This window comes from Diabrotica undecimpunctata, chromosome 10, assembly GCF_040954645.1.
Source record: "Diabrotica undecimpunctata isolate CICGRU chromosome 10, icDiaUnde3, whole genome shotgun sequence".
NCBI classification, from domain to species: domain Eukaryota; kingdom Metazoa; phylum Arthropoda; class Insecta; order Coleoptera; family Chrysomelidae; genus Diabrotica; species Diabrotica undecimpunctata.
In genome coordinates, this window is record NC_092812.1 from 70338752 (window position 1) to 70361528 (window position 22777).

Below are 22777 nucleotides of genomic sequence, written 5' to 3' on the forward strand. Positions count from 1 at the left end.
GTCCACCACTGTCTGAAACCACGGTTCGTAGACTTACTACGGTTGCCTCTTCCGCCTAACCAATGAACATTAAGCCCGAAACTGTACTCTCGTGACGTCATTTTTCCCCTTCAACCAATCAACACTGCAATCGACCTGCCCTCTACATTTAGTTTCAATCGCGAATAAATGGGTTTTGTGGTGGTTTTGTATTCTTGTGTACTCTGGTGACGTAACTCAAGCATCCCCACCCCAGTCGGAAGAGGCAACCGTAGTAAGTCTACGAACCGTGGTCTGAAACTGAAGGAAATCAGAGAAATATCAAATAGAGAATATTAGCTTCTTCTTTTTGAAATGCAGATGTCATTTCATGTAGAAGTTATCCTTCCGTTTGTATTCTGTGCCCCACCACCATAAAAATGCAAATAAACAGGAATCGTAGAATAGTAGAAGAAATCAGATTTACTTTTTAAAGTCTCATATTGCCACAGAATAATAAACAATCAGAATGTCCACTCTGCTTGAAAAAATAAGTACGCGCATCTCGTTCACGCAGACGGAATCAGCCATGTTTTAAACGGAACCAGTGCTGTTTAGTGACATTTTATCTGGTGTGCATAGAAAAATTAACACGGTTTAATTTATTTACGGCAACTACAGACATAATATGCACTATTTTATTCGTACTTTTAGTTGAAGAATAGATTAAATTATAGAAAATGTACTTAATTATTAATCTCTAAAAATTTAAATTACAGTTTTGTCGTAGCTTGTCACAAATTTCTCAATTCGAGTCTATGTTTCCGTCTAAAATATGGCGATCGCGTCTGACAAACTTCAAAGGCGGCATCTGAGAGTGGGCATTCTGATTGTTATTTATTCTGTGATACTGCTCTTTACACGACTTTCTTGAATAGAAAGTAAATTACAGAAAACATAAAAAATTAATAAAGATTGACTTTTGTTCCCATATCATGTTTGACCTTGTTCTTGTTTTGGTCTATGCCCCTCCCCTAATCTATGGGTCTATGGCTTAGACCCGCCAAAAAAGAAAAAATCGCGATACTTTATAAAAATTCCAAAAAAAAATGTAGAACATCAAATGTGTAGAAAAACTAAAAATACGACAGTGAGAAAGAAATATTAATGAAAATATTTACCGAACTTAAAGATAACCGAAGAAAAATTGATAAAATAATTATGGTAATTTAGTTACACAAAGGTAAAGGATGAAATAATAACATCATATATACAGCCTTAGTATAAGACAGAGAAGCAAAAGTAGAAAGCATAGAACACAACAAAAAAAAAAACGAAGGTAAAAGGGTTATTAATAATAAAAAATATTTATTATCCTAATAAGCAATTTTAAAAAGTTATACACAAAGAAGAATCTTATATATTAAATAGCCTGCTGTATTTTATGATATAATGTAGATGCAGTAAGTTTAAAAATAAGTGGAATATGTTGCTAACTTCACACAGTTATCCCAGAGCATTATTAAAAAGTTTGTTGTAAAAAATTTGAGTTAGGTTATGTTAAAGAATGAACTAATTGAGAATGTATTGTAAATTATTTGCTTAATTTATATAAATATTCTGAAACAGTTTAATTATATTTAGAAAATATGTGGAACGGCAGGGATAAATCATACAAAATATTACCCAGTAAGTTATGCAAAATTTTGTGGTGGTAAGGTAAAAGTTGAGACAAAACAACAAAATTTTGTTTTGTGTGGAAAATTAGTGAATTTCTTTTGAAACTTTTCGGTTTACAAGTTGTCGCGTTATTTTTTTTTTAATTTCTAATTTTTATGGGATTGTATGTAAACATAAGTATAATTATAAGCTTTCCTACATACACTACATAATATTAAAATATTCCGGTGGGAAAACGGACTAGAATCATTAGCCTTACTGATAATTTATTAATAAAGTAGTCAAACAAGAGGTCCCTTACATATGATGTCCCATTTTCTTTTACCTTACACATTTTTTCTGGATGCCTAATTTTTATGTATATTGTATAAAAATAATTTTAGCCAACAACTACCTTGATCAATCTAATAGATCCTATACAGCTAAACCCGTTCATGTAAGAAGAGTTGAGCAAGCTGTGGACACTAATATGTTTTTACGAGGTGTACACAACCAATTACAGTTAAGTAGTGACTCTGATGATTCTGATGATGACATGGGCAATCTTAGTGATATCAATATAGATACTATTTTGAAAGGTTGGTTTTTATGTCTTAGTTTAATTTGTATGTGTTTATTATACTTCAATATTTCCAGATTCAGAACCTAACTCTACCAAGGAATATTACAACCTTAAAACTGTTTCTGCTAGGCGGAAATGGCTTGCTGATGTTCTACAAGAAAGTTCTGATAGTAGTCCTGATGATGTACAATATAAGCATGTTATGAGGTTGCATTCATATCAGAAATCTTTAAGAAAAACAAAAGAGGTTAGTATGTAATTAACTTTTTTATTAGGAACCTCTTCTAGTCTTTTAACCAATCTTATATGTATAGCTTTTTTGCAATTCTATTGACTTTACGAGAAAAACTTTCACTTAACAACAAACTTAAAAACTTAACTTTTTTTACATTTAATTGGATTTTGTTCTGATTGCACCAATTTTGTTGTCAGTCTAAGTCATCTTGCAACAAGGCTTGATCTTTTAGGCCATCTATAACTTTCCAAAATTTCAAGTCATCTGCCAAAATTAGACATTTGCTATTTAGGAAACAGGAACTGATGTTAATGAAGATATTAAAAAGAAGTGGAGGAGTGCGGCCTCCTTGAGGAACTCTAGATGTTACTAAGATACTGTCAGACAGGTGACAACCTATCTTAACTTTTTGACTTCTATCAGATGTAGAGTTTGTAATCCATTCAACAAACCTGACATGAAAGCCTACAATAATTAATTTGCCCATAAGTATTTGGTGATCTACATGATCAAATGCTTTGGAAAAATCTGTGTATATTGCATGCTAATTATTTACAGTCTTCCATTTGATATAGTGTATCAGATTGATAGCAAACCAAGTTTGTTGCAGTGAATTTTTTGCTATGAAAACCATGTTGAGATAGAGATATTAAGCCTTTACAGAACCAAGAAAGTTGCTTTGCTATAAGACTAAATTATATGAAATATTCTTGGGAGGTTTATGAAATTTATATTGAGAATGTACTAATGACATTTTATAATCTTAAATTGATTTAAACTTGAAGCAAAATATCTCATTTTAACTGTTTAATACAACCTTGACCAACATAAGGTTCGCAGGCCACAATGTGGCCCTCATAAATCGCTCATCCGACCCGCAGCCAGCTGGATAGCGGCGACAGGAGATTTGTCAGAAGTTTGCTTTAGAACAGGATGTCATCAGAAAAAAATGTAAAGTTTACACAGAATGTCGAATATATTTAACGATAGTTGGACTGAAACCTATTTTGTCATAGAACAAAATGGAAACATACTGTTTCTTATATGCCATGACCAAATATCAATGCTTTGAAGAAAAATATGATTGGTCAACAAGCAATGTTCAAAATACCAAAAGAAAACTCCAAGGCAGTTAAAAATATAAGCTTGTCACATCAAGCCATAGCAAGAAGAATGGCCAACAATATTGAATCATCTTTAAAAATACAACTGAAGATATGCATTTTCTATAGTTTCGCTCTCAACAAAACTAATATATCTGATGCAGCACAGTTGGCAGTTTTTATGAGAGGAGTAACAGAAGACTATACTGTGATCTAGGAATTACTTGACCAATGAAAGATACAACTACAGGAAAAGACATGTACGAAGAAATAATGAGTTGCATAGAAAAATATTAACTTCAAATCGAAAATATTTGTGGCTTAACTACTGACAGTACACCAGCAATGACAGGAAGATCAAATGGTTTTGTGGCTTTAATATGCAATAGCTTATCACAATTGCAACACACACATTCATACAGTATCATTGTATTATATACAAAGAACAATTGTGTGCAAAAGTACTTGAACTGTTATAGAAAACCACCTGTTATAGATAAAGTAGTGTGGACAGTTAATTTTATACGCACAAGAGGCCTAAATCCAAGACAGTATCAATCATTTCTGTCAGATGTAGGTTCAGATCACAAAGGCATTGTGTACTTCAATCACATTCTCTGGCTCATCAGAGCAACCACATTGAAGAGATTCTACTTGTTGTTATCTACATTTTTCTGAAAAAAAAAGGCCAAGGAATTTTCTACATGATGAGCAGTGCATATTTTAATAGCTATTGTTCATAATCATTTAAAAATATAAATTTTTAGTAACTAATTGCCATTACTTAAGTCATCTTAACTGAAACAACATTATTTATTAGTGTCCTTTTTGTATTTATATTCTGTATAAAAAATGGATGTTTTATATTTACTTTGTTTTTAGAATGTTGATCATTATGCATATTATGGAGCTGGATTGATCAGTGCAGTAGATCTTTATCCACATGTAGAAAAAAATCTACCAGTACCTGTCAAGAAAAATAAAATTAAAATAGAAGATACATTTAAGTCTCCACTATACCATCCTGATATTTTGGATGCAATTTCAGTATGTATTGAATTATTTTATTAAATATTCATTCATATTTTTCATTTTGATGCCATTTCTATACATTTTCTCCACAAAAGCTTGTAATGTTTAAGCATAAAGCCATGTATGAAGACCAGTTTCCCATTTAATTTTGATAACTTTATTACTAGTGGACCACGTAAGCGAAAATGTCTATTACAACATCTTTATGTATAACATTTTACTGCTCTATTGTGTCAATCAAGTGCTCTACAAGTTTAATATTTAAAAAATTTTGTTTAATTTCGTGTAATGTGTAATGTAGGTTTATCCAATAATCAAAGTTGTGTCATTACAAGAACATATTATTAAAAAATAAGGATCCTTCCACATAAATATTATTGAAAAATGATTCATGTTATCTAAAAACTGTTATCAACAAAGAAATATGTACTATGTCTAGGATATCTGTGCAGATCATATTACCATCAAATTCATATCATCATCATCATTTTGGCTTTACAACCCTGTGTGGGTCCTAGCCTCCCCAAGAATTTTTCTCCAGTCGTCCCTATCCATCGCCTTCCTCCGCCAAGCACGTATTTCCATATTTCTCATATCTTGGTCTATGTTATCTAGGAATCTTGTTCTGGGTCTTCCTCTTCTTCTTTGACTAATAGGTCTATCAAGGAGCGTTTTTCTAGCTGGGTCGGTTTGCTCCATCCGCATTACATGGCCTACCCACCTCAGACGTCCTATCTTTATGTGTTTTACGATATCTGGTTCCTGGTATATCCTATAGAGTTCGAAGTTGTATCGTCTTCTCCAGACACCATTTTCATTTACCGCTCCATAGATGCGCCTTAGTATTTTTCTTTCGAAACATCCTAACATGTTTTCATTGCTTTTTGTTAAAGTCCAGGTTTCTGAACCATATGTTAGGACTGGGCGTATTATTGTTTTGTAGAGTTTTACTTTTGTATTTCTTGATATGTCAAATTCATATTTGCCATCATATATTATTACATTTTTGTTGATGGTTAAAAGTTAAATGATCTGGTATTATTTAATATCTTAGTGGGAATTACATAGTAGGTAAATGGTTAATTATGTTTATTTAGTATTTAATTTTTAGTTTCTTTAGTAATCTTAATTAGTAATTAATATTAATAGTCCATTGAAATGTTACATTTTTTATGCTTAGCCAGAGGGTAAGTATAAACTTAAGTTTGTGGGGGTGGGGTTGCCATCCTGCTCCCCCGACGGCAGTCTTGGAAAAATAAGGGAAAAGGTTTTTCGCGCTGTTTCTCGTAAACTAGCAACCCTACAAAAGTTTTATCAGACATTATTTGTAGCAAATTAAATTGTTTAAAACTTTATTTGTAGTACTTTTAACCTAAAAATGGAAAATAACAAAGTTATAAACAAAAATAACTAAAAAATTACGAACAAATTTTCTTTTAGACCTTATAACTTTTTTTTTTTGTAATTTTACAATAAAATGACATCAGAGCTATATCATAGAGGCTTTTTCATAGAATGATTTTCCCTACAAATTTGTTTAATTTCATTAATTCCTTTGGATTTTAGAGTGCTCCAAACGTAGCCATGTTCTTGAATATTCGCCATCTGAAATAAGGTGTGTCATCTTCCTATGTTATTATTAATTTATTATCGACCCATTCCGCCACCACAAAACTTACCCCACCTCGTACGCTTGCGTACCAATATTATTTCAAGGTAAATTTCTTGGTAATGAAAAGTACAAAACAAACTTAATAGACCTTCTCGAAACTGCTCGACCAGGCTGAATCTGATGCAGATACAGTTATCATCCGTTCTGCTCTTGCTGTATTTCAAGCCTATGATTCTGTGACTGTCGTTGCAGAGGACATTAACATTCTGTCGTGCTCACGGCATTAGGAAGGGAGCAGCCCAAGGGAGGGGGCTGGAAAAAGCAAGGAAAAATTTGGATACCAATCAAACCTTTTAAAACTCGAGCACACCTCGAACTTCTGAGGATGCAAGGGAAACTGTAGAAGTATGTGTGGTGGCCGACAAGTAGTTAGGCCTCAAATGCTCTGCAGTGTGCCTCAATTGTTCAGGTGAAAAATGCAGCATTATGGAAATATTAAAATTAATCAAAAAATTTGAAGAATTGGAAAATGTTATCCACAATTCTAACTTCCGTTATTTCGCAAACATTCACCTTCGATACTGAATTAGATCCTGAACCGCAGCCTAGACCGTCAAAGAAAATGAAAAAACAATAGGTGGAAAACAACTTTTTAAATATATAATTATACTCAATAATATCTCGCTTGGAAATTGTCAGGGAATTAGGCCACTTAAAAAACGCGTCTCCAGACTCTACCTCATAGACGGCCGGGAAAAAGGTCGATGATAAACTAATAATACCATACTAATGTTGATAATAATAAATTATTTGAATAAATACGTAGGGCATAAAAAACTAGGCCTAATGGTTCGTTTTTATCGTATTCTTATGGGTTTTTAAGAACCCGGCCAACTTCAGGAGTGCTGTAAAACCCAGAGAAATTAATGAAATTTAACACATTTTTGTAGTGAAAATTATTCGTTGAAAACCTATAATATTGCTCTGATCTAATCTGCTCTGTCTTTTTATTGTAAAATAACCAGAAAAAAAGTTATAAAGGTCCAAAAGAAAATTTGTTCAAAAATTTTTAGTTATTTTTGTTAATAACTTTTTTATTTTCCATTTTACGATAAAAAATAATACAAATAAAGTTGTAGACAATTTAATTTGTTACAAATAATGTTAAATACAATTTTCTGTATGTAAAATCAAGAGAAATTCATGAAATTTAACAAATTCGTAATAAAAATTACTCTAGAGAAATCCCTCTATAATATTGCTCTGATGCCATTTTATTGTAAAATGACCAGAAAAAAAGTTATAAGGCCCAAGAAAATTGTTTCAAAAATGTTTAGTTATTTTTGTTTATAACATTTTTATTTTCCATTTTACGAATAAAGTTGTAGAAAATTTAATTTCCTACAAATTATGTTTTATAAAATTTTATGTAGGGTTGCTAATTTACAAGATACAGAACGAAAACCCGTTGCCCCCCTTTTTCCAAAATGGCGCCGGAGTACAAGGGTGGCGACCCCACAAACTTGAGTTTAAGCATATACTCACCACCGACACACTTTAAAAAATAAAATTGCGTAACTTTTCAATGGGCTGTTAGCATAGTATAGTATAGTACACAGAATGATAACTATATTTAACATGTCATTAATAAAATAATTTTTTTTGTGTAATAAATTATATCATCATCATCATCATGGCTTTTTCACTCCTGGCGGAGTGTTTGCCGCCCTTTTGGACTCTCTGATTCATTTATTGCGGAGAATCAGTCCGCTGTTGTTTTTTTTTTATTATTATAGCAGCGTGTGTGACTTGGCCCTGTCTACAATTTTCCTCCATTCTTTCCGGTCCTTACAGCGCTCCTTCCAATTGTAGATTCTCAGCTTCTTTATGTCTCCTAAGACTTGATCTCCCCATCTTGTTTTTGGGTCTCGATGACTTCTTTAATTTCTTCATTGGTTAATCTTCTAAATTCGCCTACACTTATCCTCACCGGTCCCATTGTTCGTCGAATTATCTTTCTCTCTAAGATTTCCAACCTCATTTCATCTTTTTGTGTTAGGCACATCGTCTCTGCACCATAGGTGATCACTGGCCTGATTGCAGTCTTGTAAATTTTTAATTTGGTTTTCTTACTAATGTGCTTTTCTTTCAGGAATTTTTGGTAGTTCCAGTAGGTTTTATTACCCAGTAGGATGCGTTCATTTATTTCATCTGTTCTATCATTTCTGTCATTTACCATCACTCCCAGGTATTTGAAACGGTGTACTCTTTCAAATGTATATGCACCAAGCTTAATTTCTTTCTTTATGTTCGTATTCTCTCTTGAACACTTCAGGTATTTTGTTTTGCTTTGGTTTATTACTAGCCCTCTCTTCTTTGCTTCTTTATCTAGTATTAATATTATGTTCTGCATGGTTTTTAAATCTCTAGTAACCAGTGCAATATCGTCTGCATACGCTATCAGTTGGGCTGAAGATTCGATAATCGTTTGGCTGCTCTTACTGCCCCCTCTATGGCAATGTTAAATAATGTTGTTGACAGGGAGTCTCCCTGTCTGACACCTACATCCATTTGTACTTCATCTGACGGGCCTTCCCTTGTTAAGATTCGTGCCTTGGATTCCTTCATCGTCATTTTCGTGAGACTTATTAGTTTTTCTTGGATGCCTAATTGATTCATATCCTTAATTAGCTTCTCCCTTATTACACTGTCAAAAGCTTGCTTGTAGTCAATAAACAGTATATGTAGATCTATTCCGTGCTCGTAACTTTTTTCGACGATTTGCGTTACAATGTGTATTGCATCTATTGTTGACTTACCTTCTCTGAAACCATGTTGGTATTCACCTATTTTTGTTCTAGTTTCTTTTTCTATTCTTTGTCTGATCAAATTAGTTAATATTTTGTACATTGTATTTAATAACGTGATTCCCCTGTAGTTAGTGCATTTCGTCTTGTCGCCTTTTTTAGGGATTGGTGTTATCAGACCACAATTCCAGTCGTTCGGCATGCGTTCTTCTTCCCATATTCGTTCTATTAGGTTGTGGATTCTGTGGGCTAGTTCCTCTCCCCCTTTCTTGAAGAGCTCATTTATAATGTCGTCTGGTCCTGCTGCTTTCCTTGTCTTTAATCTGTTTATGGTCGCCAATACTTCGCTGTATAAGGGAGGCTCTGATTGTTCTCCATTCCTATTTTCTGTTTGTTCTTCATTTTCTGCGTTTTCAGCATCGTCTTTCTTTTTAAACAGTTCTCTATAGTGTGTTTACCATTCCATTTTCCAATATTTGCCGGTATCTCTTTTTTTCTCTGTGATTTTATGTATTTGTATAGTCTTGCATTGTCATTACTATTGGCTTCGAGTTCCTGCAGTAATTCTTCGATCCATTTCTTCTTTTTTGTTTTGCAGCATTTGTCTGACTCTTTCTTCTTCTTTTTATAGTGTAGGAGATCTTCTTGTTTCCCTGTGGCCACCCACCTGTGTCTTGCTTTGTCCTTGTCTTTACTAGCTTGCTCGCATTCTTCATCGTACCAATCCTTTCTTTTATTGTCTTCCATTAGTCCTATCGTCTCCTCTGCTGTTGTTAAGATACTATCTTTTATGTCTTCCCATGTTTTATCTATGTTCGATGGTTTTAGCACTAGTAGATTTTTTTTCTAATTTAGTGCAGAATTTTCTGTTTGCATTATCTGTATTTAGTTTCGACCGATTCCACCTCTTTCTTTTCTTTTTGTCGTTTTTATCTTTAAGTATCTTCAATTTCATGTCGCCTATCACCAAAATGTGATCCGAATCAGCATTGGCTCCCCTGTAAGACCTTACATTCTGTAAAATTGTTCTCCATTTTTTTGAGAGTAGGATGTGGTCTATTTGGTTTCCATCTGTTGTTCCAGGTATTAGCCACGTTACTTTGTGCTCTTTTTTGTGCTTGAATTGAGTGCTAATAATAAAAGTATTAGTTGCTGCTGCTAGATTACATATTCTCCTGCCATTGTTATTCGTATTTTGATGGATCTTTTCTTTTCCTGCGATTTCCCTGTTCGTGTCTTCTTTCCCTATCTTTGCGTTGAAGTCTCCCAACAGGATTAGTATGTCGTTCTTTGGTATTTCTTCGTACAATTCTTCAAGTTTCTCATAGATTTCATTCTTTTCTTCTTCAGGAGCATTCTCAGTAGGGGCATATATGTTAACAAATGTTAAATTTGCTTGTTTATAATAAATTATATATAAATATTATATTCAGTTAATTTGCCTTTAATAGAACAAAATCCAACATTTTTACTGAACATAACATAGAAAATTAAATCATTTACTTTTTAAGTGATTGGAATTATTAAATTTTAAAGCTACTGTTTGAGGCTCACTGATCATCGTTTAATTAGTTATCGGTCTTCATACAAGGTTTTTATTTTACAAGTTGTTTCTCTACTTTTTCTCTGCAGTAAATTATGTAATAATTTAATATTTAGTATTTATTAATGTAATATGTAATTATTTAATTATATTAAAAATATAATGGTTAAGACTTTCATGCTGGAAAATCAAATGAAAGTACCTGATTGGTCTGAAAATTTACCAGACTTAGACCCAATTGAGAATTTGTGGAATATTATGAGTGGGAATTTAGGTAGGCTTATCATATGTGCCGGTGTCCCGGCAGGTCTGCCTATATCTCGCAAAATCTACGAGAAATTAACAACTAATGGATGAGTGTCTGGAAAACTAACAAAACATGTACTTTCATCCGCACTTTAAGCACAATTAAGCACTCTAATATTTATATTTATACAGTAGCAGTATTTACAGATAGTACCATACGTAAATTGATGTCTTAATGTTATGGCAATCTATTAGCTTCTTTTAATTTTGCTAATAAACTAAAAGTCCATCAAGGTACTATAATAGCAGGTGATTTCAAAACTGTAGTGAGTTTGCAGGAAACGCCAACTTACGTTAAAACTCAATTATCGACTAATCATCAGTTCGCACCACAGCCCTTCGTGACTTCTGGTCTGCCTCAAAATATTCTTCCATCCTTCCTTGTCGAGTGCCTATCTTCTCCATCCCCTTACTACAATCTCTCTTAAATCGTTCTGCACATAATCAGAATACAAAAATCAAAAACGACGGTTTTAAATCACCACTCGGCGGTATAGTAGTGGTACTAATTGTGGATTTGATCACAACTTAATTGAATTTAAAGTATGAATAGGTACTGCTTATATAGATATTTGAGAGGTTATGTAACTGTTTTGTTGTGGATCCATGTTCATTCACGGATTTTACTGTAAACATTTTTTAATTCTTAATTACCCTTTCTACAAATTTATAATTTCTCATCGGTTTTACTAGAAGTTCCATCCATTTTACGGGACATTTCTCTGATTATTTTCATGCGTACTAGTCTGCTGACTGGAATTTGAATGCTTTTGGGTCGCGATAGTCTTCATTCTTAATTAGATCGTTCTTGATCTTTTTAAAACCACTAGAAACTTCATCACAGTCATCAAGCTGTTTGTGCAACTGCTTCACGATAAAATATTTTAGCAGCATTGTTGATAGGACAGTGTCAAATTTTAAAAATGTAATAAATCATCATCAGTTGGCGCTACAGCCCTTCGTGAGCCTTGGCCTGCTTCAAAACATTCTTCCATCCTTCCCTATCGAGTGTCTGTCTTCTCCAGTCCCTCACTCCAATCTCCCTCAGATCTTCTTGTACATCGTCCAGATATCTGAGTTTAGGTCGCCCCCTTCTTCTTCTTCCGACCAGCCTGTTTAGCATAGTTATTTTAGTGGGATCACCCTCATCCATCCGCATAACGTGGCCCACCCACCTTAGGCGGTTTATTTTGATGGTCTTCACAATATCTGGATCACCAAAAAGTCTATAGAGTTCAAAGTTATATCGCCTTCTCCACAGACCCCGTTCGTTTACTCCGCCTGTAATAAATAGTCCTAATAAATAGAAAACCTGATATATTTTTTTAAAAAAGACAAGGTTTTTTTAACTTGGCTAAAGTGCTAATCTCGCCCAAGAACCTCCTCCTTTATCCGGGTTTAGGACCGGCAACAAGAGCATTGAGGTAGTAAATCTACTCAATGATCTGGTAGGCGGAGTTAAAAAACCTTGACATACCAAGATGTAAAACTACTAAGCTAAAATTAATATTTTCGACAAAAAATAAAATCATTACGTTTTTATAAAATTAACTGAAAAGTCAACAAAATCTTTATCAACTAAAAAAATCGGTTGCCTGTAAAGTCGGTTTTACGGGCGAAGATTTTACGTGACAACGTCTTTTTCTCGGTAGAATATTTATTGATATGAATATTATTAAATTGCACAATAGGAACAAGGAATTGAATGAAAATAAGAATTGCATTACCGATTTATTAGGTATTTTATATATTATATTTTTATATATTATTTTATATATTATTTATTTTATATTATATTATTGATCTTATTATTTTCTACAAAATTTATTTGAAAATTTTTTCGATATATCAATTAGTTGCGGAGATATCGATCATTGAAGTTATTGTTTGCTACCAGTATTTTATATATTTATTTTTTTCAGTTATAAAAAATTACTATTTCCAATTGTGTCTACCAAGTATGGTCACATGTATTTGCCTACATATTAAATAATAATAAGTACAGATAATGTTATGTGACGTTCACTTCTGATTATATATATTTTAATATTTTTAATTTTAAAGAATCAATTTGAAAATCAAAACACTTATTCAGATCGAAGGTTCAAATTTTTGCTAAATAAATTTGAAATTAATTAAAATTTGTAAATGTAAATGGTAAAGTTGAAAATTAAAACATTTACTAAAATTGGAATTTGAAATTCTTGCTAAGCACAGTTAAATTCTAACTCCGCGCGTGGTGATTGGTCGGTTTAGTTCGTTTGTTTGGTCGCCCTGTTTTGACAGGTTAGAAGTTATAATTTGTTATTTTAAATGTTTGACTAGAAATACGCGCTGTTTCTTCTCAATCGACTGAATTACGATTGATTGCAGAGTGATTTAAACTAATAATTTACTTAACACTATCAACATTTGTCAATAGTATGACATAACCTATAAACTCAGTTTCTCAACTTTTGTGTCAATCTAACAATTAATCAATCAATCATAGTTTACGATAATGAAATATTAGTGTACAATTATTTACCTTTATTGTTGTAGTTGTTGTAAATGACGAATCTAAGCACTCCACATTTTCACTACAGACACAGCTGACGATACTTTCAACGATTTTCAACTTTAGCGATTCAACGCGCCTAATTCTCTAGTGCCGCGCGCAGCGGACCGATCATGTTTGAGTGGGAGAGAGACGCAAGGCATTCGCCGGTCCGGCGGGCCTCTCTCTCGTTCGGCGACTCACTGTAACAGACGTGAGCGGGCGTTACACTTTTTCTTAAATGACTCCGAGCCACAACCTAATTTAAGACGTTGTCACGTCAAAAAAGACAAATATTACACTTCTTTACCAACACGCAACTTTATTAACATTATAAAGAATGTTCTACGACATAACACTAAGTGAAATTAAAGGCCTCTATAAAAAACGAAGGACAAAACTTTTGAAATTGCAAACTCCCTGATAAATTAACTTCCATATATTAGATTCAATTTAACTACGCGTTTAAAACACAACGAATGAAACCAAAAAAGATATATCAGAGATAAGATAAAAGTAAAACTAAGAAATTACAAAAAAAAAAAGAAATTCACGTACTTAGAAGACTCCATAACTCTCTGAAATTGCTAAAAGTTTTAGATTTTATTTTTCTCGGGAAAGACGCTACACAAAGAGCCGAGATAACTGATATTCCAGAAGAAAGATTCAGTGTCATCTACAACAGTCTTAGGTTTCTACCGAAACATTTAGGCGTCGAATATCACTGTGGAACGAGCGCCAGCGACTGGGTTTTCACTGAAGGTTTTTTCTAGAATACCATTTACCAGCTGTGTGTGAGTATCTATGGGGGCAAATTTTGAATTTGGTAAGGGAGACCAATTGAACCTTGTTTTATTTAATGTTATTGATGACAAAATAATAAGAAAATAGCGTCTAATATCAGGAACTACAAAAGTCGAGATAACTGATATTCCAGAAAAAAGATTCAGTGTTATCTATACCACTCTTACTAAGAAGAAAACTAAGAAATTACAAAAAAAAAGAAATTCACTTACTTAGAAGACTCAATAACTTTCTGAAATTGCTAAAATGTTTAGAATATTTTATTTTTCTCGAGAAAGACTCTACACAAAGAGCCGAGATAAATGATATTCCAGAAGAAAGATTCAGTGTTATCTATACCAACCTTAGGTTTCTGCCGAAACATTTAGGCGTCGAATATCACTGTGGAACGAGCGCCAGCGACTGGGTTATCACTGAAGGTTTTTTCTAGAATACCATTTACCAGCTGTGTGTGAGTATCTATGGGGTGTGAGTATCTATTAATATCTTCGTTAACGACATCACTTTCTGTTTCCTAAATAGCAAATGTCTAATGTTGGCAGATGACTTAAATTTTTAGAAAGTTATAGATAGCTTAAAAGATCAAGCCTTGCTATAAGATGACTTAGGCCGACTACAAAATTGGTGCAATCAGAACAAACTCCACTTAAATGTAAAAAAATGTTGTTTTATAAGTTTTTCTCGTAAAGTTAATAGAATTGGATCAAGCTATACTATTAATAATCAGCCACTGAATTATGTTTCTTCTATTCGGAATTTGGGTGTTATTTTCGATGTGAAGCTTACTTTCTGTGACCACATAAACTCTTATTTCAATAAAGGCATGTAAACTTTTTGGTTTCTTTACTAGGAATTGCAAGTACTTCTCCATTTATTCAACAAGAGCAGTGCTTAGAACTATTTTGGAATATTGTTCAGTTATTTGGTAACCTATTTTCAGAACAATATTGATACCATAGAAAGAGTCCAGCATAACTTTTTGAGATATTGTACTTACCGTGTCCACACTACTATTGAACATCATGATTATTCCTGTATCGAACAACAATTATCTTTACCCTCACTCAAGAACCCTCGTGATATGTCAGGAGCTATTTTTATATATAAGATCATACATGGATTTATTGATTGTCCAAACCTGTTAAGCCAGATTAACTTTAATGTTCCCCATCAAGCTCTACATTACCACAATGTTTTGAATATTCCTTTCCACAGAACAACCTGTGGTATGTTCATTGTGCCATGGGTTATAATAAAACAAATGGCGCTAACTTCACCTACATCGAAAGATGTCCATTCCAAAGGTGGCTATGTGTTACTAGCTACATATGGAATTGCGAACTACGTTCATTGTGTACATAGATACTAATGGTTCTATATATTCTGGCGCCAATTTTTAAATTAATGCAATTCGCCATATTTGAAACAAAACTTAAAATAATTATGCGGTTTACTGTGTAAATAGCTCAAAAATGGAAAAATTGTAGTTAGCCACATTTGGAACCAAGCCATCGATATGCACTTATATGTATGTATATGTATTAATAAGTACAATAATTTTAGGATGAGCCATGTTTAGATCTGAATCTCCAAAATGGAATGGATTTCCAAAGTATCGACGATATAGCTGATAAGTATTTGCCATCTGAATATGGACTTGTCATTCCAAATCAGTCTCTACCTCCTCCTCCTTTAGGACTTCATATACCAAAGAAAAAGACAAAAAAATTCAAAGATGAAGAGTCCAGACGGAAATGGGAAGATATGATGACCATTAAGAGGCGAAAATTATTTACTAATATAGTCAAAAAAGAAATCGGAAAGCAACACAGATCAAAAATTAACAAACACAAGGAAATGTTACTGCAGTGCAAACGAGTAGCATCACATTGTGTTAAATATGCACGTCAAAAAGCTGTAAGTTATTTAATCATTGGAAAAAATTGAAAATTAATATGTTATTTGACTTTTATTTTAGCTCCAAAGTGCTCGAATAGTCAAAGAACAGCCATGGAGGATGAAGAGGTTATCACGTGAGAATATTGCTTATTGGAAACGGTCCCGGCGTTTTGATAGAGAAGTCAAGAAACGGTTAGAAAAAGAAGCAGAAGAACAAAGAAAAATTGACCATGAGTTGGTTGAAGCCAAGCGACAACAGAGGAAATTAAACTTTCTTATTACTCAGACTGAGTTGTATGCCCATTTCATGTCCAAGAAGTTGGGACAGGCTTCTCCTGAAGAACAATTGATAATTTTAAGCCAGCTGGATGAGGAAAGTTCAATAAAATTAAGTTGTGATACTTATGATAGGTATGAAATAAAAGATGTAATTATATTTGCTTTTTAATTTATATTGTATATTTTGATTTTAGTGAAAATATGAAGGAATTGGCTAAAAAGAATGCATTAGATGCATTTCAGAGTGAAAAAGCAAGGACTAGACATTTTGACCAACAAGCCAATTCGTGTCTTAGTGAATTTCCAAACGGAGAGGGTGAACAGCCCCAACCTAATATGTTTAGAGGCAAATTAAAAGGATATCAACTAAGAGGGATGAATTGGTTAGCAAATTTATATTCTCAGGGAATCAGTGGTATTCTAGCTGATGAAATGGGTCTAGGCAAAACTGTACAAAGTATCGCGTTTCTTTGTCACATAGCTGAAAAATATTGTAAGTTTTAGGTTTCGAAGTTATGTGCTGTAAAATTATGTGATTTGGTATTTTTAGCTGTCTGGGGTCCTTTTCTGATAATATCTCCCGCCTCAACCCTCCACAATTGGCAGCAAGAAGTGGCAAAGTTTGTGCCGGATTTTAAAGTGGTGCCCTATTGGGGAAATCCAAATGAAAGAAAAATTTTAAGGCAGTTTTGGGATTTAAAAGACATGTACACAAAAGACGCTAGTTTTCACATTGTCGTAACTTCGTACCAAATAGTTATAACAGATATAAAATATTTTAATAGAATAAAATGGCAATACATGATACTAGATGAAGCACAGGCTATCAAAAGTACGAGTTCAATGAGATGGAAGACTCTCTTAGGTTTTAGTTGCAGGAACAGGTTGTTGCTGAGTGGTACTCCTATACAAAACAGTATGGCTGAGCTATGGGCCTTATTGCATTTTATTATGCCGACACTCTTTGACTCACACGAGGAGTTCAACGAATGGTTCTCAAAAGACATTGAAAGCCATGCAGAAAACAAAACTGGTATCGATGAAAAACACTTATCCCGTTTACATATGATTTTAAAACCTTTTATGTTGAGGAGAATCAAGAAAGACGTTGAAAATGAACTGTCTGATAAAATAGAAGTGATGGTATACTGTCCACTCACTACGAGACAGAGTTTATTGTATTTGGCTCTAAAACAAAAAATTAAAATTGAAGATCTTTTGAATTACACTGTTGGCGGAGGAGATTCTCACACTGTGGATAAGAACTTTACTTCGAATTTGATGAATTTGGTGATGCAGTTTAGAAAGGTAAATAGTAAACCAGTTTTCATTGTAATACTGGTATTTAAAGGGAACCCTCTGTTAAGATAATCAAAATGCCCTCACTCCCAGAATTAATTTTTTTTTAATTTTATTTTAACCCAGAGATGCAGGTCTATTTTTTTTTCATTTTCTGTATTTTATCACAAAATATATTACTGATTTTTCCAGATTTTTCCGTAGCCACCTTCAAAAATCAGGAAAAACTATTTTTGGGGAATTTTGAAGCAACTGAGTGTTTTAGGAGATTCAAAAATCGGGCAAAACACCTTTAAAACCAGAATAATTCTCTATTTCAATGTTTTTATGTGTTTTTGCGGGGTTACTCATATTTTTTGAGATCGATACAACCTGAATAAATGCGTCTCCAATTCATATTCAAAAAATGTATGACAAAAAAAAAGTTTTCAAGGGTTATTCGGGGATTTTTACTAAATTTACCCAACTTTTTTTACCTTTCTACATATATAACATAAGACGGGATTTAACAATCCAGTAATCCAATCTCAATATGGGAAATACATCGTTTTCTGTTATTTTATAAAAAAAAATTGAAAACATGCCGCTTAATGATCTAGAAAAATAAAAAAGTTGTCCAAATCCAGTAAAAAATCCAGAATAACGTTTGAAAACGTGGTTATTCGCATACACGATTGTTGTATTTGCTTCTTTGAAGCCTGAATCTATTATTTTTTAAATATGAATAGAAGGCGTATTGAATTAGCTTCTATCGATCTCAAATAATATTAACCCCGCTAAAACCCTTAATAAGCTTAAAAACATGTTTTTTGGGGGTTTAAAGAAGATACGCCCAATTTTTGAATGTTCTAAAGTACTCAATTACTTCAAATTATCTTTAACATATACAAAAAACGTATATTCGATCTATTTTACAGTGTTTACCCTACAAGTCTATACAATGGAGAAAATTCCCAAAACTCATAAAAACCAGTTTTTCGGCGTTTTAAAGGTGGCACACCTTACGGAAAAATTAGGAAAAAAATCAAAAATATATTTTTTGAAAATTTAAAAAAATATATATACAGGGTGAGTCATAACTATTGGGACATAGACTAAGGACAGGTTATTTGGACCAAAATATGGCCATTGGGCCAAATATGCCTTAATAAAATGTTGCTGAGAAAAAAGATACAGGGTGTTAAAGTTAATTTTTGTTTTTCGTTTTTTGCTAATAGTTTCCCTGTATATTTATAAATTGCTATCAAAATTGACACAGAGGCATAATCTTAGACAAGAAATAGTATTTTATTTATCTTAATGACGTATTTCCTCAACGATGGATTGGCAGAGTCGGTGATTTTCAATGGCCACCAAGAAGTCCTGAGTACAACCTGCTAGATTTTTATTTTTGAGGACATATGAAGTCCTTAGTTTATGCCAATGAAATTAATACACGAGACGAACTTTGGAGATACATTCAAAATACAGCTAATCTTGTAAGGGGAGAGAATATTTTTTTAACGTCCGAAAATCCTTTATAAAAAGAATTAGAAAAGGCATAGAAATCGGAGGAGACCATGTAGAACATTTAGTTTGAGTTTTTGTGAGTTCTTTTAAGTTAAAGTGTGTTTAGTTTTGATTTATCGTCAAAACGGAAATCTTACGTTAGTTGCAACTTTGTTTATTAGTTTGGTATTTGATAGTGGGATTGTAAATAAAATACTATTTCTTGTCTAAGATTATACCTCTGTGCCAATTTCGATAGCAATTTATAAATATACAGGGAAACTATTAGCAAAAAACGAAAAACAAAAATTAACTTTAACACCCTGTATCTTTTTTCTCAGCAACATTTTATTAAGGCATATTTGGCCCAATAGCCATATTTTGGTCCAAATAACCTGTCCTTAGTCTATGTCCCAATAGTTATGACTCACCTTTATTTTAAATTTATTGCAACAGACCGAAAAAAAATAAAAACGGAAAAATGAGGTTTTTGGGTAGGGGAGGAGGTAGAGGGTTAAAATTGCACTGAGTTTTATTTTTTAATTATGTTGAACGTAAAAAATAAAAACAAATTTCAGGAGTGAGGATATTTTGCCTATCTTAACGGGGGGTACCCTTTGTTTTTATAGTATTTTATAATTATTATGTTTCAGGTTTGCAACCATCCCGAACTTTTCGAGAGAAGAGACGCCAAGTCGCCCATTAGAATAAGTTCGTTACAATATACAGTTCCTTATTTAATTTATGATTTTAATGTTCGAGACATTTTAATGGAGAAAATTAGGAAACACTTCCTTTTCAAACCAGGAGACATAGCAAATGCTATTCAAGATGGTTTACATCCCACCATTTTTAATTTTTGTTTCTATTTGGGTTTATCAGCTGAAGATGTTTATAGGATATTTCAAGGAGATATTTTGCACAGGTTTGTGTTATTTAATATTAAATAGAAATATAATCCCCAAAAACTGCACAAATCCTAATATTCTAATATTCCAAATCGACGTGAAATACGGCGATACACTGTAATTTTCCGTGTCACCACCGAATTGCTTGAAAATTTATATTTAGATTCTAATTATCCTCCACTTCACTTTTGGATTTATACCGTTGGTTGATTTATATATTTTGGTGAAAAAAAGATATATAACAAAAAAATATTACACCAAAAAATATACAGTGTGTCCGTAAAGTATGGAATGAATTCGATATTTCCTAAATGAAAAGCCTTTTTAAAACAATCTAAAACACGTCGAGTTTTAAATTTAATGTCCTACATTTTACAATAAAATTTCATTATACAAGGTGATACACATTACAGTGATGACGTAATCGGCTCTTTTTTTTTAAATGTAACACCCTGTATTTTAGGACATTTTTAGATCGATAAAAATGGGCTGATTCCAAAAAAGTATAATACTGGAGGTCTAACGGATATAATTTGAAAGTTATGCGCTTAGAAAATTAATTTTTATTTATTTATAATATTAATAAATTATAAATAAATTATAATAAATAACTTAATGGAAAGTAATCCAGTAATTAATACATGACTTAATGTTCGAATTGTAGACCTTGTTGTATTTGACAGTAACCCAAACGTTGTACAAATTCTTGTAGAACCTTGTTTATGCTTTCTTGAGAAATATTGTTTATTTCTTTACGAATTCTTGTTTTTAAGTCTCCAATATTTGCAGGTTTCGTTTTATAAACAACATTTTTTAAATGACCCCACATAAAATAATCCAAAGGATTGAAGTCTGGCGACCTCGCTGGCCATTCAATATGTCGACGTCTTCCAATCCACCTGTTCGGAAAAATTTCGTTTAGGTACCTTCGAACGTCTAAAGCATAATGCGGAGGCGCACCATCCGGTTGAAACCATAAACTTTTATCCAAACCTCTAAGATTAATTGTACTGGGGAATAAATTAACCAAAGTAGGTACGAGATACCCACTTAAAAACTGAAGGTATGCTGACCCGTTTAAATTACCTTCGAAATAGGGTCCAATGATTTTATTTCTTACAATGCCAGCCCATACGTTTACCTTTTGCGGGTATTGTGTATGATGTTCCCGCATCCAGTTGGAGTTTTCTTTTGCCCAGTAATTACAATTCTGATGGTTGACCTCGCCATTTAATTTGAATATAGCCTCATCAAAAAAAATAATATTTTGAACCAAGAGGGGGTTTCGGTGGCTGTTATCCATCATTATTTCGTAAAATTGTATTCTTTTATCTGGATCATCCTCGTTTAATTCCTGTACAACTGTGCATTTTACTTACTTTATTTACTTTTACGTACTTTGTGTACCGTTGTTTTGCAAACATCGAGATCACTACTAACCTTACGAACAGAAGTGTGCACATTCTCTTCAAAAGCAAGTAGAACATCTAATGTTGTAACATAATTTACAGAGGGACGACCTGATTTGCGTGCATTTTTAACCGTACCAGTTTCTCGAAATTTCTTTTCAATCTTACTTACTGTTGACTGCGTGATGGGTATTTCTGGATATTTATCATTAAATAAATTACACACTTCCATCTGAGTTTGCGATTTGTCTCCATACCCAATCATCATGAGTATTTCAATTCTTTGCTTTACACTTAAATTCATTTCATCTTAAAATTAATTCTAAGAAATAATACAGAACATTCACGAATTAATACAATTATTGTACTACTTAATTCTTATTGAACGTTACTAAAAATAATTATAGTTTACCAAAAACTAGAAGTAGGCTACTTTTTTGCAATAAATAATTTATTTTCTAAGCGCATATATTTCAAATTATATCCATTTGACCCGAGTATTATACTTTTTTGAAATCAGCTCATTTTTATCGATCTAAAAATGTCCTAAAATACAGGGTGTTACATTAAAAAAAAGAGCCGATGACGTCACCACTGTAATGTGTATCACCTTGTATAATGAAATTTTATTGTAAAATGTAGAACATTAAATTTAAAAATCGACGTGTTTTAGATTTTTTTAAAAAGGCTTTTCATTTAGGAAATATCGAATTTATTCCATACTTTACGGACACACTGTATAGAGAAAAATTTAGATACAAAAAAGAACAAAGAACTATTAAGAAGGCAAATAACCTCCGAGATGTAGAATCGGGTTATGGTCTTATCCTAACAAAAAAAAATGTTAAGTATATATATATTAAGTATAATGTAAGGTAATGTTAAGGTGTGAAAAAAATTAAAAGACATCTTGTAATGTACATATTAATAAAAAAGGGTTTATGTAATTATATATAAATTAAATAAAATAGTTGTAATTAATGTAAAATGACCAAAATCGGATAAATTGGCTAATGTACGACGGCTCTCCACCTCTCATTCCTTCCCATTGGTCGCCTTTTACGACGGGCAGGGATATCTGGCTCCGGAAGTATTCTTATCGCCAGACGGCAGACCATGCGAAAAATAAGCGTTTGTTTTGCCACTATTGACTTATACAGTACCCTGGGTACTACCCCCACTGGGTACGTTGTCTTATTAAATTACCTTTGTTAACATGTTTGATTGGTTACGACTCTTCTTGTTTCGTTGACATCTTCAAACAATCGTTTAGCTAGCACATTCGGATGCACTGAGACTCTATCGCAGTATGTTACA

At 32.8% G+C, this 22777-nt stretch overlaps 1 protein-coding gene across 2 annotated transcripts in view; it reads left to right on the top strand.

Moving 5' to 3' along the window:
• The first annotated feature begins 1471 nt into the window (after window positions 1-1471).
• The window catches only part of Ino80 (chromatin-remodeling ATPase INO80), an 88188-nt gene continuing 66882 nt past the window's right edge, over window positions 1472-22777 (top strand). For both annotated transcript variants that reach the window (XM_072546587.1, XM_072546588.1), the window contains exons 1-9: window positions 1472-1647; window positions 2022-2216; window positions 2275-2447; window positions 4421-4585; window positions 15742-16095; window positions 16157-16488; window positions 16551-16849; window positions 16907-17664; window positions 19797-20068. In XM_072546587.1, the coding sequence (XP_072402688.1) occupies window positions 1608-1647; window positions 2022-2216; window positions 2275-2447; window positions 4421-4585; window positions 15742-16095; window positions 16157-16488; window positions 16551-16849; window positions 16907-17664; window positions 19797-20068 (2588 nt within the window). In that variant the 5' untranslated portion in view covers window positions 1472-1607. The remainder of the gene's footprint in view (window positions 1648-2021; window positions 2217-2274; window positions 2448-4420; window positions 4586-15741; window positions 16096-16156; window positions 16489-16550; window positions 16850-16906; window positions 17665-19796; window positions 20069-22777) is intronic.